Source organism: Ptiloglossa arizonensis, chromosome 13 (genome assembly GCF_051014685.1).
Source record: "Ptiloglossa arizonensis isolate GNS036 chromosome 13, iyPtiAriz1_principal, whole genome shotgun sequence".
NCBI lineage: Eukaryota > Metazoa > Arthropoda > Insecta > Hymenoptera > Colletidae > Ptiloglossa > Ptiloglossa arizonensis.
This window is the reverse complement of record NC_135060.1, coordinates 8,571,655-8,587,785: the sequence shown is the minus strand read 5'-3', so window position 1 is coordinate 8,587,785 and position 16,131 is coordinate 8,571,655. Positions and strand designations below refer to the sequence as shown.

The 16,131-nt window shown below is 46.7% G+C and overlaps 1 protein-coding gene across 5 annotated transcripts in view; it reads left to right on the top strand.

Moving 5' to 3' along the window:
* Nucleotides 1–16,131, top strand: part of LOC143154095 (protein expanded) — a 125,589-nt gene that overhangs the window by 51,671 nt on the left and 57,787 nt on the right. For all 5 annotated transcript variants that reach the window (XM_076325910.1, XM_076325906.1, XM_076325907.1 and 2 more), the window contains one exon: nucleotides 13,226–13,381. In XM_076325910.1, the coding sequence (XP_076182025.1) occupies nucleotides 13,268–13,381 (114 nt within the window). In that variant the 5' untranslated portion in view covers nucleotides 13,226–13,267. The remainder of the gene's footprint in view (nucleotides 1–13,225; nucleotides 13,382–16,131) is intronic.

Sequence of the window (16,131 nt, the reverse complement as noted above, 5' to 3'; positions counted from 1 at the left end):
ATGCTCAACAAAAAAAAAGAGAATACCCTGCATAATACTGTCTTTGATTATAGCGTAATGGGTCGATTGCAAGTTTAGACCATAGTAGTACTCAAAATATTTACATTGTACTTATGTGTATACACATGTAGTAGGTTGTTCGCTAAGTCGTTCGATAAAACTTATTGAGCAACCTGGTACTATACTGTGCAATAAGTTTCATCGACCAACAAAACTTCTCGAGCAACCTGGTACTATACTGTGCAATAAGTTTCATCGACCAACAAAACTTCTCGAGCAACCTGGTACTATACTGTGCAATAAGTTTCATCGACCAACAAAACTTGTCGAGCAACTTAGTACTATACTGTTGAAAAGATTTCATCGACCGACGAAACTTCTCGAGCAACCTAGCAAAAGATCGTAGATCATCGAGAGAGTCGGTATTCGTTGACCCGTCGTTTTGGTATCTATAACGGTGAAACGCGTCGTATAAATTCGTTGGTCGCGCCTCGCCATCCCCGTGTAAAAGAAAATCTGAACGTCTGGTCCCCGTCGCGAAGTGAATCCGCTGTTACGTTTATCGCGGCAGTAAATTTCAAAGCTAAACGGCCGCGAAAATATAAATGCCGGTAGATAAGATCGTCAAAGTTCCCGGTCAATATTTTCCACCCGATCTTCCTAACGACTGGTCCTGCAACACCGTGCCGCGATCTCGGTTATTTGCGAATTGTATTTTCATCGAGTTGTTTCCGTCCGATCGGGAAGCCCTCGCGTCTCGGTATAGAGGCACAGTTACGCTATAAAGATTACAGTTATAAAGTATACCGCAAATATTAAGTCAAAGACCATAGATATCGGATCTCGCATAGGTCTTAGCAGTCTTTACGGTACCCGCGACAACCATTTCCTGCGTGCTATCATATAATGTGTTGTTTGCACGACAAGCGCTTCTTACGGAGCCACGGCTTATGCACGTTCGCGGCTATACAAACCTACGCGTTGAACGTGCACGTACGCACTTCCGCGTTCCCGTATCCTAGCCGAGCGCGCGGGAGTCTCTTACGAATATCGTCGAAATAAATTCCACGGTAACCTACGGGTGTCTTTTCTTCGTCCTCCTCGAGCCCCTTACCACGCATTAGAATAGAATGCGCGGTATGCAGAAAACAGAGAAAGGGGGACCGAGACGCGTCGCGCATTCTCGAAACTCCCCCGTGCGTCTACGTGTACGAATCGGCAAATAGATCTATCGGTCCCCTGTCCTTACGAACGGAATATCGTCGATGGTATTTTTAGACAACCACCCCGGCGACGATTTTCGACGAACGAAAGGGTACCATCGAGATCCGAGCGAACCGACGTGTTAGTTGTACCGTTCTCTTATTCCGCTGACGAGCTAACATACCGTAGTGTCACCGATTTCGATGAAATTCAAGCAACGACCACGTTCTCGCAAATACACGAGTTCGTTTCAAAGCTCTCCGGTAGAGAAAACTCGATAACTTCTTATCGTCATTTAAAAAATTCCAATTTATTCGTATAAATTCATATGTATTGTCCTTACGAAGAGAATACTCGAGAATGTGTAAAGGTATTATCAAATGGTTCACTCGTGTGGATTTTTTCGTTAGAAGATACCGATCGTATCGATTTGTACCTTTGCTTCGTTTTTAATAGTTTTCGAGGTATTCGACGAAACGTGTTTTTCACGTTTTTTGGATAAACAGTTGTCGATAAGAAGAAACACACTTCGAATGCGTTTTGTGAAAATTGTTGCGATCGGAAGCTATCGTTTTCTTCGTTTTATTCCATTGGAACGATATTGGAAAGGTTTGAATGTTTTCGTAATCGTTTGAGTTACTTCGATGTTTCGTTAGGCGAGAGACTAATAGTTTTTGGTGCTTCTAGTGGGAGAAGGATAGAAATCGATTTCGCTGTATATCGTTCCAATTTCGAACGTGTCTATAATCGTTGGTTTAAGTCGCGCGAAAGCGTTTTGCGTTTGCAATATTTTTTAAACCCGCTTAAGGAAGCGCATTTCTTCGTTCTCATTACAAAAACTATCCATCAATACCCTTATACTAGACTTTTTCGATAAGTTTTGTCGTTCTTTCCTTGTGAAAAAAATCCTACGAAACTTCAACGTTTGAACAACTGTAAATATACAAACGAATCAACAGATCTACACGAAACTTCGCACATGTTCGCCAAACAATAGTGTCATTTTTCGAAAAACAAAACGACGAACTTAATAGCTTCGTTTCTGATCGAACGACGAAACTTATCTAGCAACCTATTGCAGCTCTCCATTAGTGTTCAGAAATCGATAAAAAAAATCACATCTCGTTATAAGAACACTTAATTACATATATTTCTATGGAATCGTAAATTATTTCTATAACATGGCCGTTATAGCTTCCAGGTAAGACAACGATGACACGACTGTTTGAGACGAATCAAGCTCGTTTTTATTAATTTAATAGAACGTTCAACGTCTCGAAATCGTAATCGATATTTTACCTAGCTCCTTCGAGCATCACTCGATTCATTCGTCGCGTTATGGTCTCGATTAGCTCAATTCGCTCGAAACGGTGCCAGTTGGAGGTTTTCGTGGTTCGGTTACGAGCAAACGGACATCTTGATTCGAATATTCTCGATCGTGTTCAATAACGCGTTTACAGCCGGTAATGGTAGCCGGTTCACGGGGTTAATTAGATCGATAATCGTAGATCAGGATAGGGAGAGTAATTCGAGCTATCGCGTTATATATTGCGGCCGAGGGAACTTGTTTGTTCGCATAAACAATTTTACCTACACATTAGCGATTCCACGGCGGTTGCCTGTTAGCGCCAGTTCCCTCGTCACGAGCCGGTCGTGTAACACATCAAGGTGTGTACAACGTTCCAGCCAAGATGCTAGACAATTACATAAACCGCGGTGGGCTATTGTTACTCGAGTAACGGCTCGAATTAAATCGGACGTTAATGTTCCGATACTCGATCATTCCGATAAATATCTGAAACGTTACGAGCCGGGATCGCGAACGATATTGTCGCGTTACGTTATTAAAATTCTCGCCGTGAGTTTTGCTCTCTGAACTTCGAACACGCGGAATCTACTCGACGTTGAAGCGTTCTTCCGTTCGAATGTACGTCCAAGGTCTCCGGGTAATAAAACGCCCCAAATTATTGGAAACTCGCGTTTGTTAACTCCAGAACGCAACGAGAGAATTGCAGAGACACAGGAGCGATTAAAAGTCTCGATTGTAGAAAAATAATACGAGTACGAATCGAACTGATCTTTTACAGATTTTGCAAACTGATATGTGTATATATTTCTTTTTTTTTTTTAAATTTTGAGAACCAAACGCTTCGAAATATCCATAACTCTGAGACCGGATCGTTCTCGAGATATTAAACCTTCCAATTGTAACGTCCTCTTTCGATGTATACTGAAGGTATACATCGTGTCCTCGCAATACCTCGTTCCTTTGTAATCGAAGCTAGAATGTTGCTCTTGTCCTCTTCGATCCTTTCGTAACATCAGAAATTTACAAACACGGGTTTCGGAGCGTTGGAAACAACACTCTCCGCGATTCCTCGGTCCTCTCCCAAACATCTACGCGCAACCCGTAGACACGTTGTCTTCTCGTACGAAGATCGAACTTTTGTCAAACTGATCGTTCGCGTTGCAATATTATTCGATCGTTTCGAACATGGACCGTGAAAAAGAAGAAAAATTCGGTCCGATACTCGACCAAAGGACCGTTCTCCGCTGGACGTTTCGTCGCTCGAATCTCGTCCCGAGTCGAGTTCCCGGTCGTTCTCGGGCCACTCCCTACGGGTGTCGTTTTTTCGAAATTGCCGAGGTTATACGTACGCGCATCGTTGATCGTGTTGGGGTCCGTGACGCGTTAACGCAACGTGGCGTCGCTTGGTAAAATTGCGATATTACGGGGAATGCTCGAATGCAGGATGATCGTTTCGGCAGATATTCATTCCACGGAGGTGTTTTATTGGTCATGGACGGGGAGCGCCCGTGCCACGCTTCGCGCATTCGTTGTCCGCTTCGTCGCGGTTGAACGTGGTGCGATCTGTACGCGCGTACGGTGTCGCGACGTGTACACCTCCTCGGTACCGTGGCCGATAATAAATTCTCCGTATCGATGCGTCGTTAAGAGGAAATCATTTTGCAATTAAGAACGGGTTGTTTCCCGGCTCGAATCGATTACGATCTAATCGGCCGCTCCTGTAATTTGCCGGCGGATTATTCATAAATCCGTCGATTTATTCGTGGCCGCGAATAACAGCGGCGGCGGCGGCGGTGGCGGTGGTGGCGGTGGTGGTAAAACGGAGGGCATTCCAGCGCGGCTTAACGAGAATGCTAAACCGCAAGGGCAGGAGATCAGGGACTTTACTGGAATGCGCCGCATGGCGAGGGCCGGCGTATGCCACGCATGATGCATTCGTCGGCCCGTGGGTGGAGGGACGCGTAGGTCGAATACGGTGCACGGTGCACGCTGCTCCCCGGTGCCTTTTAATTAACACCGGCGTGTGCGTGTCCACCGAGCGGCCCGCTCCCGGGGGCTTTCTCTCTGTCTCTGTTCGAGTCGCCTTTCTCGATTTCTCCGTTTTGCCGCGGCGCGGAAGATGAACGAGAACGGACAGGAAGAGGGCCGAGGCGGGAAAACCGCATTCCTCGCGTAGGTCTAATTACCCGGCTTCTGCAGTTTCGAATGACACGGGAGATGTACTGGTTCTCGTTCCACGAGACACTAACCGCGATATCGCGCGTTTATTCGCGCCGAACGCGAACAGTAGATAACGACCAATCGGACCGCGATACCAACGCCGACGTTACGTTTTCATTAGCGTACCGTTGCTAAAATGGTAAAAAAAATGATCTCTCCGCGAGTCGATACGCGCGCGACACTTACTACCGGGGGAACCGAACGAGGTGGGAACTTCCTCGCGCGTAACGTTACGCGACGATCTTGCCACGAGACTTTCGTCGTTTTAAAGAGAACTTTAAACGATCGGGCCTTGTGCCGTCTCGAGTGGAAATTACTGTTCGTTTATCGAACTTCCTTCTGTAAAGTAATGTCGAGAGGAGCTTTTCCCTGATCGTTACACGAGTCGAAGTAATACGCGCGATCGTTTCAATGATAATCGTAGTATAGGTTTAGGATCGGTGGAAATAATAGTAAATTTAATAATAATAGTAAGTGTGACGAGTTACAAATTGGAACTGAATTAATTTATTCAAAATCAGTGGGATTTATGCGGTGTCTTTAAAGAGGGGTTGGTGTGAGGAAATAACGAGATGATCTTTTCCCTGATCGTTATACAACTCGAAGTAATGCGCGCGATCACTTCAATGATAATTGTAGTATAGGTTTAGGATCGGTGGAAATAATAGTAAATGTAATAATAATAGTAAGTGTGACGAGTTACAAATTGAAACTGAATTAATTTATTCAAAATCAGTGGGTTTTTATACGGTGTTTTTAGAGTCTCTTGGAATTCGGACCAGATTGAGCGTGTTTACATTTATTTGAAGTTTCAGCTCGGGTAGGTCGTGTTCGTGTTTGTTTGAAATTTTAGACAGAATCTGTCTTCGTAATCTGGACGAGGTAAAAGTCGATAAAGTATCGAACCGAGTGCGGTCGTTTTCGCAAGTATTCGATATTTCGATTAGCTCTTTCCACGAGAAAAACGAACCTCGTGCAGGGGAGAGCGTAGCTCGATACGAAAGAACTTTTGTCGTTATTTTCAAGTTTTCCATTAGCGGCAACGAGGGCGTTACGAGTTTCTCGCGAGGCTACGGGAAAGTACGCGAAGGAAATTAACGCGAATGTTTCCGGGTTTGCAACTGACGATTACAATTTCCTCGATTTTACCAAAGCACCGTAAGGACGACGCGATTGCGAATCCTTTGATTCTACCGGTGGAAAATCACCACAGGGAAGATTACGTGCTTTTTCCCCAGGAAAACGAATACCTTTCGTGTGGCTAGAACGTCGTTCGGCGTGGAAAAATTTTGATCGTTGCGCGTATCATTATTGTTGATTTCGAGTTTTCCATTAGCGAGAGGTATTTTGTTCTCGCGTGGAGTACCACGTGAAAATCAACGCGAACGTTCTCAAATTAACGGACAACCACAGGATTATACCGAATTGTTCGGAAAGTGATTTCGTTTTCCAAAATGGAGAGTATATAATTTAATTAAAAATGTTTATACACTCCAAAAAAAAATCGTGTTTAATTTTCACTTAAAAGAAACAATATTACTTTACGAACAACCTAATAATACTTTCGACTGTATCGAAGAAAAGTAACGACGAGAAAAAATGAAAGACGAGCTATGACTAGTCTGTGGCTAGCTTCGGGGAAGTATTCAACGATAGATATTGTCTAGTTTATTCGAGATCGGGTCGATTCGCGACCATGGTTATCTCGAGGTATTGCCCGAGAAGTTATCACACGCTCGGGACCGAGCTGCGACAACTCATCGGACAGATATGTGAAATTCGATCGGTGTTGCCTCGCTCGCCTTTATCGGGGTCGAGGGACGGCGAGAGCGAGCAAGAAACCGTGAGAACGAGCGAACTTTGTCCGTGGAATTATATTGGACGACAAGAACGCATCCGTTGATTCTTTGGACGAAATTCGATAGGTGAACATTTAACGCGGGAGCAGAGGAATGGTTCAGGACCACTTGGCTGTGTATTCAGCGTTTCTACTACAGTCGAAACGATATCGATCGATCTCTCGAGGTTACTTCCCTCCATTGCTACAATGAAAGATCTGTCAAGTAGTTAGAACTGTAAAAGTTTCATTTCTAAATGCACCACTTCAAAATTTTCACTGTTATAGAAGCCACGAACGTAACGATTTCTCGTGCAACGATTCGCACGTTACACTTATCGATCACTACGATCGTTCTAAAGACGATTATAAAGTTTCCAAGATCGTAGGGTCCGCTACTTGTACTCTAATACTATTAAATACACTTCAAACGTGCTGTAACGTCCAAAGTACTTTCCAAATATCTCTCAAGACACTACATTTTGCATCACGTTTCAAATCCATTGCTACAGTTTCCAACTTAAATTTACCACACTTTTGGGAATATACTCCTAAAAGTGTGTTTCAAAAAAATTGGATGACTCTGTTAGTACATATACGTCGATCTACTAGGTTGTACGAAAAGTCATTTCGTTTTTTTTTTAGTGAAAATGAAACACGATTTTTGTACAATGTACAAACATTTCATTGAATTACACATTCTCCATTTTGGAAAACGAAACTTCCCGAACAAGCCAATATTTCGTCTAAAGAGTAAAAGTAGCGTAACCTCGTTCGCTCGGTACCGAGTGCAACGCGACGGTGCATCGTGCATCGCGTTACGGTTGCAACTCGATGATACGAGGAAAGTTTCGATGGTTACGCCTATGGCTCGGTCGGTCCCGATCGTCGCGAGGCGTCAAATCCGCGATATCTGGAAAGTGTCCTCTGAGAGTGTCGTACGTTCACCGAGCGTACTCGCGACGCTCGAGCGTCGTCCTGAGGGAGCGTCGACAGGCTTATGAGATCTCTGTCGCGTACGTATCGAGGGAAATTGTTCCCTTGGATCTCTGGTCGCGTATCAAGCTCTCCAGCCCCGACGTCGTTAAGCCGGCGACAAACATGGACGGAGGTAAGAGGCGCTCCGTTCGTCGTCCTTCCTCGGTCGGGCTCCCTCCCCTCTGTTCCCCCTGGCGGTAGGTAGGTTGCTAGGTAATTAGATTTGTACGCGCGGGCTGCATCGGCGCTGAGAAAAGGACGAGAAGAGTGGCGAGAGTGCGCAAGACACGGTTACTCATGCCGTTGGAATGTAGTTCACATTGTTTATATACCGCCGCCTACGTGCATGCACGTCGCACTTCGTCGAACGATAAAACCAGTCGCGGGCGCTCCCGTCGCGGATAGGTTCTTTCATCCCTGCCGATCCGTGGAAACTTCTGCTTTCGGATACGAATCGGATCCACCCGTTAACAACGCCCAATGCCGAGCTTCGAACGGTTTCGCTATCGAGAGCGAAACTCTACGGAGAAAGCATCCTCGCGAAGGATAGGTTTCGACGACACCGGTGTCCAACCAACCGTCAGCCTAGATCTGTCGTTTGCTCGTACGAGAGATTTTTGCTCGTAGAGACTCGGTGTAAAATCTTTCTGACGGATGCACGAAGAGATTCCATCGCACGGTGTTGCACGGATGTGTGTTTATATTTACTCGGTTGGTCTAGTCGTCTAATGTAACGTGACAACTTGCAAAGGTTTACTACAGAAGGTGGATATCGAGAGCGAAACTCTCCGGTGGAAGTATCGTTGAAAAATGGAGAAACAAATCAGGGTCTTTACGTCGAAACAAAGAAGTACTATGGTCCATCGTGGGCACATTGGCGCGCGATTTTCGAAAGGAAAGTCTCGAACGATATTATATAGGTTTTTGATACTAGTCTAAACTAGATTCGCGCATCGAAAACGAGCACGCTGTAAAGTAAGGTCGGTGCACTAGGCCTAGCCCGTTTGCTCGAACGCATCCCCATATCTGGAATGCGTTTTCCGAGCCGGCGAGGAGGTCTGCATACCGATGCCAAAGGCGAGCTAATTGTCGGACGTTGGGACTGGGTACAAAGGTCGACGGTGCGACCGATAAAGCGTTCCACGATTGCCCGTACGCGCGGGCTAATAAAATCTTGATAATCCGAGTGGCTCTCGTCGCGAGGAAACGCTGAGGACAGGCTCGGGGGAGGGATACGCCGAGAGAGCAGCTAATGATACGCCAACGCGTGTTTCGTCGTTATCGTCGTCGGGCGATCGTTTCTCCGCGCGATGCACGGAATGGCGTCGATATCGTCATAATTCGATACCCCGGTACTCGTTCGCAGGGTGAATCCTCGCGCGCTCGTTTCTACTTATCTCGAATCTCGAGGAAGCATTCGATTAACGGCTCGCGACGTCGACTCTAAATCGATCTGTGTTTCCCTCTTGCCTCTTTCAATCTCGAATTTTCCAGTTCGACGGGAAAAAGTTCGACGCCTATGCATACATGCATTAATTTCTACTTATCTCGAGGAAGCTTTCGATTCACGATTTGCGACGTCGACTCTAAATCGATCTCTGTTTCCCTTTTGTCTGTTTCAAGTCTGAATTTTCCAGTTCAACGGGAAAAAGTTCGACGCCTATGCACACATGCATTAATTTCTACTTATCTGGAATCTCGAGGAAGCTTTCGATTCACGGTTCGCGACGTCGACTCTAAATCGATCTGTGTTTCTCTTTTATCTCTTTGTACCCCAAATTTTCCAGTTCAACGGGAAAATGTTCGACGCCTATGCACACATGCATTAATTACTACTAATCTCGAATCTCGAGGAAGCTTTCGATTCACAGCTCGCAACGTCGACTCTAAATGGATCTCTATTTCCCTTTTGTCCCTTTGTACTCCAAATTTTCCAATTCAACGGGAAGAAGTTCGACGCCTATGCACACGTGCATTAATTACCACTTACCTCGAATCTCGAGGAAGCTTTCGTTCGTTGACTCGCGTTACAATATCATCTTGAAAGAAGAGGACTCCGAATCGGTGATCGTTTCTCTTTCGCGATAGATCGGAGCCGAAATCCACCCCGTTCCGGTAGGAAAAGTACGTTGCGTAGAAAAGCACGTGCTCGATTCTTCGTATCTCGGATCGTTACGTTCGCCGTTTCCCATTCGCGGATCCGTTCAACCCCGAATCCCCCCCACCCCCGTTACTCGACCCGGGGGAAAGTTCCACGTACGCGCGTACGCGCGTACACACGTGCGCGCAAAAATTCGCTCTCCGTGATTTTCCTTCGAAGTCGGTACACGCGGGGTCGGTGATCGCGAGGAGAATGCTACAGGGACGCAGGTTGAACGGCTGCGAAACGCATTGGCTATCGGGTCCGAGAGAGAAAGAGAGACCGAGAGCTCGAGGGAAAAGAGGTGGGGAGGGGTAGGAGGGTAAGAGAGAAAAAAGGAGAGAGAGTGTATAAGGGGGTGTGGCGGGGTGGGAGGGGAGGCGGCAAGAGGGAGAGGAAGAAGGAGAGACCGGCTTTTATAATGGCGCGGCAGTTATACCGGTAAGCGAGTAAATGCATCAACGTGCTGCAAGCCGAGAGGCACCCGAGAAAGAGAAATAGACAACTCTGGCTACGAGTATGTACGTGGAAAAGAACAGGGGCAAAGGGGGCTTGCGGAGGAGGGAGGAGGATCGAGGAAAAGGGACAGAGCGAGGGCTCCTCAGGGTGTGGGCGGATTGCACGCGTCTCTCGGTAATGGATCCCATCGATCATCCCTCCGCGGGTAGATGGTTTCTCCTCCTTTCTGCTCTCTCGCGGATCGTCCATTAGTCAATTTCGTCGATTACCCGTGGCGACTTCGTCGAATCGCGAGGCGACTCCGAAATAGCCCGGACCCCGTAAGCTCGCGGTGCTGGCCGAGCTTCGCGACCGAGACCAAATCGATCGAACCGGCCGTTAGAGCGCAACCTCCTCGTCGATTCGTTTCTCGATCGTCTAAACTCGATCGACGATCGCGGTCAGTCGAACGCGGTTCGTTCGACACTGACCCGTATCCTCGCCTTGCCAGACACCGAGGCGGCTAATTTTGTCGCGCGTTCCGTCTCGAACCGTTCCGATAGCCAACTATACCTCGACATTCTTTTCTTTCGCGGGAGAGTGCGTCATCTTTCGGAATTATAATCGCCTCGTTCACTGTATCGCAAATTTTTCCGTATCGCGTTATTTTTAACGTTGTATCCTCTCTGTCTACGAAAGGAACGTAATACTTTCTGTTATTCGCTAACGGAGAACTTGGAAAAAATATTATAATCGCGTCGTCCACTGTTTTGGATACTTTGCGAACTAGCGTTATTTTTAACGTTGTATCCTCTCTGTGTACGAAAGGAACGTAATCCTTTTTGTTACTCGCTGACGAAGAACTCGAAAAGAAAGAAGAAGAAAAGAAAGTTATAATCTTAATCCTATTTGTTACTCCCTAACGAAGAACTTGAAAAGAAAGAAGAAAAGAAGGTTACAATCGCGTTGTTCACTGTCTCGCACACTTCTCGGTCTGGCATTACTTTTGTCGTATCCTCTGTACGTATAAAAAGAGCGTAATCCCTTCCGTTGCTCTCTAACGGAGAACTTGTAAAGAAGAAAATTCCTTAGAAAGAAAATTCGAAACGTGGAAAGAACTCCACTGTACGGTTAGTTATTACTTTCGAACGAGTTACACGAGAACGTAATCCCTTCGTTACCCTCTAACGAAGAACTCGAGAAGAAGGTTCTTTTCACAGAAAATTCGTTTTCTTCGCGGAAAGATCACCAATGTGCGATTCACCATGGTTTTTCGACGAGTTGGCCAACAATCCTTTCGATGTCCCGTAACAGGGAACTCGTGAAAAAAATACAAATATATCGAACTCGTCGACGAAAATTCTCTGCTACCGCGTCAACTGGCCTCTCCACGTAACTCGTTTTCCTCCCGAGAGAAGTACCATTGCACAACTAGCCAACTCGTCGGTTGATCTTCGTCGCGAAACGCCCGAACGATACACCAGGTTCTCGATTTTCTCTTCTTGGTGTCGATCGTACCGATCTTCCCGAGTTTGCGCGTAATTCGGAATCGAGATACAACGCGACGATTCGGTCAGGAATTGGAACAATTAATCGACGCCAGGTGGAGGTAGGGGTGGTGTAGGGGGGTGTATCTCGAAATTCCACGGAGAGAGCCCGATGCCCTCGCGGTTGCATTTTTGGAAGACTTATTGTCCGGTCGATTTACGAGCGGGTGCCCGAGTCCGGCGCGAGCGAGACCATCCGTTTCTCCGTCCACGCGACCGCCTCTTGTTCCACGGAGATGAAAATGGAGTAATGCCGGGAGCGATTCTGTGATTTACCGTGGACCGAGACCCACGAGGGGGATTCAGCACACGTATCGTAAAGCGTGCAGCCGTAGTCCCACCTCCTTCTACTCCGGCTCGTCCTCGTCCACGTCCTCTCCTCCTCCGGTTCCTGCGGCAGGATTCTCTGGAAATGCCACCGTGATTTGTGCGACCGGTTACCGTTTCCATTAGCATACTCCTATCGGCTCTTTCGTACATTGTTATCTTCGTCGCCGCGTTGTACTCCCTGGTCGATAGCCCGACGCGAGGCCAATCCGGTAGGCCACTTCTATTTCGACCGCGTTACGCGAACATTTGGTAATCGACGTTGTTTAGCGGCCAACGGGACGGATTTCACCGCAACGTGATCGAAATTCGAAGGATCGATCGCTGACCGTGCATTCCTTTCGCGAGGGAACGGATCCCTCTCGTGGAAAGAATCGCTGGTTAAGCGCGAAACAATCTTTTCGTACGTTGCGCGAACGTAACGTTGCGTCGTAAACGAAATAGACGAAACGCGATCGATCCGCGAGCGGATATCGAGGCGGCCTTGAACTTCTCAAACCCCTAACGTTGCGCTACACCTGATAGAAGAACGATTTCGATCGTCTGGAACCGAGCTAAGTTGAAGCGAACTTGAAGCGACCTTCGCCCTCGAAACGCGGATCGTTTCTTTCGACGTTTCGTTTGTAGTTCATTGTTACTTATCGTGGGTGATTTCAAAGTAATTTCGATAATTTACCTTGCATGAAATTTGTCTAAACGCGTTCCGTGACTTTGGAACGGAGGTGTTCCAACAAAAATTTAAATAGATTCGGAATCTGCAATAGATTGCAACGGAGTTTTAGAGGTTCGTTTAGATCTTACTTGAGATCCGTTCGTTTTTTATTTGTTCTATTATCGCAGTGAGATTCACGTGAAATTCACAAAATTTGTTGAAACGTGTATGCTTTGTATGACTTTGGAACGAAGGTGTTCCAAAGAAATCTAAATAGATTCGAACGGAGAGTTTTAGTGGCACGTTTAGACCGTACTCGAGAAAATCATTTTTGTGATCCATTTGTATTTTCTTCGTTTTGTTATCGCAGCGAGATTCTCGTTGCAAGAAATTTGTTTAAACTTGTACGCGTTCTGTGACTTTGGAACGGAGATGTTCCAAAACAATCTAAATAGATTTGGAATCTAAATAGATTCGGAATTTAAATAGATTCGGAAAGTTTTAGCGGCACGTTTAGACCATACCCGAAACATTTTTGCGATCGATTTGTATTTTCTTGGTTTTGTTATCGCAGTGAGGACGCTGGGCGTAGCGGCGACGAAATGAAGCATGCAGCATGCGTGGTAGCGGTGTCACGGCTGCGCGGTCCTGCCTTCAACCCCTGGTGTCCGCCAGCCGCTACCTCGCCGTTCAAGCCCTTCCTGGTGATCCTCTTTACTTCGTCGTTGAGGTGAGTACAGCCAACGCGCATTATTAACCGGTTAATGGAAGGGAATAATTCATGACGACAATGCATATTCAAGACGCTATGCATATAACCGTTTCCATCTCGTTCCGTTATACATGGTAATTCCGCGTCATGTATTTTCCATGGGATTCGGCATTATTCTCTAATGAGAAACGATCGCGTTAACGCGGATGCGCCCGGAAGTTCAAAAATTCTATTTTTGAGGATTGCATGAAATTCGCGTCCATGGAACGTTATAATTGCGACTTTCCACGCATACTGATATCGTTTACTCGTGATGGATCATTTGTTTAAACAAAAAGTATTTGAAACAAGTTATCGACCTATATATAGAGTTATATGTTTTAAGGGCAGAGTTCTTTAAAGTTTTCGCGCAACTTCTTTTCCGCCTCGTATCGGCGAAAGTGTCGAAGAAAAGTTTCGTTTCGAAAGAAAGTACGATGTATTAAATTCGTGCCCTCGTTTCGAGCCAAGCACTTTCGCGAAATATTCGAAACGCAAACGGTTGTCGATCGATCGATACCGTCGAAGTAGACCTCGTGTACTTCGATCTCGATCTTTCCGTTTAAAATTTACGACACGGACGACGGTACGGATTCGATACAATTGACGCGTACGTACGAGAAACGCGAGGTACAAATAATAATATCGTCTTTCCATTCCGTTGCGAAACACTCGTAGCTCGATTGTCACGAATCGAACGCTCCGCACCGGTTCAATAAGGTACGTACATCTGGATTCGTACGCTTCTCATCCTATTCGTTCCTACATTTCGTCCACGGTACGACGAACGCGCGAAGTTTGAAAAAATAACCAAAGAAACGGTACCGCGGATGCGCAATTTGGCGCGCGAGACAACGAAGACGGATTTCTCGTCGCTCGGGGAACCGATTTGAGAAACGAGCGCGAAACGAGCCGGCGTTCCGCGTAGGGAAACGTGAATTTCCCGCGAAACGAGACGGTCTCGCGCGCGATCGAACCCCCGACCGTGAAACTAAAAACGACGACCCCGTTTTTAAGAAACGCGTCGGTGGTGATCGTTGGTCGCGCGCATCCTCCGTTGCGCTCAGGGCACCGAACAGTACACGGCCGCGAAATACCAGACTTTATCGGAACATGTGCATCGCGATGTCGAGGGCACGCCCGGATTTTCTAATCGTGGAATGCGATTAGTTACATCCGCGGCGTGGGCGTGCGAGAGCGGAATAACCGATGCGGTGGAGAAACTCCGCGCGCGGCGCAGTCAATATATTAAGGCGTGCGAAGGTACATGCACCTGCCTTGTCCACGGTAAGAGTCATTTACAACCGGCGGTTGCGAGCGTTGAGAATATCGCCGAGGGACTAGAATCGCTAATTGAAAAAGTTTCGCGCTCGCTTACATTGTAACGCGGCGGCGCTGGCCGTAGTTGTCGCGCGACTGAATTCCCGCCGCGCTAGGACCGTACCACTCACCCCCCACTCCGATTTTTCCAGTAATCGGATACGCTTCGCGGGAACGGTGGTGGGGGGTGTGGGCGGGCGTGGCTAACGGCGCGCGGTTCAAACCGAGCATCGGACGCGCTAGAACGCGTCGATACCTAACAGACGTTGCTCACTCGCGGCTTTGTTAACGTAGAAACGATTATTACCTCGAAATTTACACTGCATTTCTATCCAGCTCCCTTCCTCCTTTGACCAAAGGTAAAGTATTTTTGTCGTAGGTTTTTCGCGCGTCGTTTGTCCCGTGTCGTTCACATTTTTCTCCCGTTTTCAAGGAAACGAGCGATCTCGTACGGGAACGCCCGGTTATCGTGCGCGGGACGGAAATGCGTTATTCGTCTTCTTAGTGGGAGGTCCGTTTCGAGTTAAAGAGGCTGCGATTAAATCTAACGAAGAGCGAAGTCTCGGCAAATGCTCGCTGATAGAACGTTTTATTCGATGATTCATAGATGTTGTCGGATTATCGCGGCGTTTAGTCGCCGACATGATTAATGTGCCCGGTGCGAACAACTCGCGACGGAAGTTCGACGTATGTTCGCGTTTAATTATCGTCGAATCGCTCCGCTCGTGGCGATCGTGTTTCGGAATACACATTGGACGAGATTTTACTCGCTGATTCGTCCACGTTGATTCGCACACGTTGATTCGTCCACTTTGATTCGTAGCGCGTTCGTTGTAAGTTTATGTACGCTCGTGAATAAGTTTCTTTTTTTACGATCGTAGTTTTAGTTACACACCGGATCGCGCGTCGATAAAAGCGAGAAGCTTCGTAAGAGATCGGACAGTTCCTAATAGAGCTTCCGTAATAAGCTCATTAGCGCGGCTCCCTGTTTTTCACAGATAGGGGGGAAGTAACCGTATTCGTCTCACCGTCGTCCTCTCAGCGACACTTCCCGTGGATACGATGTGAAAAGAGCCAAGATCCCCGTCTGCGTTGTTTTCCATCGAAAACCATTACTTTGTAAACCATTACTTTTACAAAAGTCAAATTCTATCAACCCACAACTCACAGATACTCCGAATTTTTCCACCGTAATTCTCGACGTTCTTGATTTTCCAAGAAACCAAAGTTTCTCTCAACAATTTTTCGCCGACGATTACCAATTGCGACGATCCAACACATCGTACACCTTGCAATTAAAATTACAAAATACGCTCGTTCGACTGCTCCTGTACTCGTACACATCCTTGGTATCTTCTCACGATACTTTAACGTTAAAAAACTAGTGTCGTACATTCTCCTAAACGACC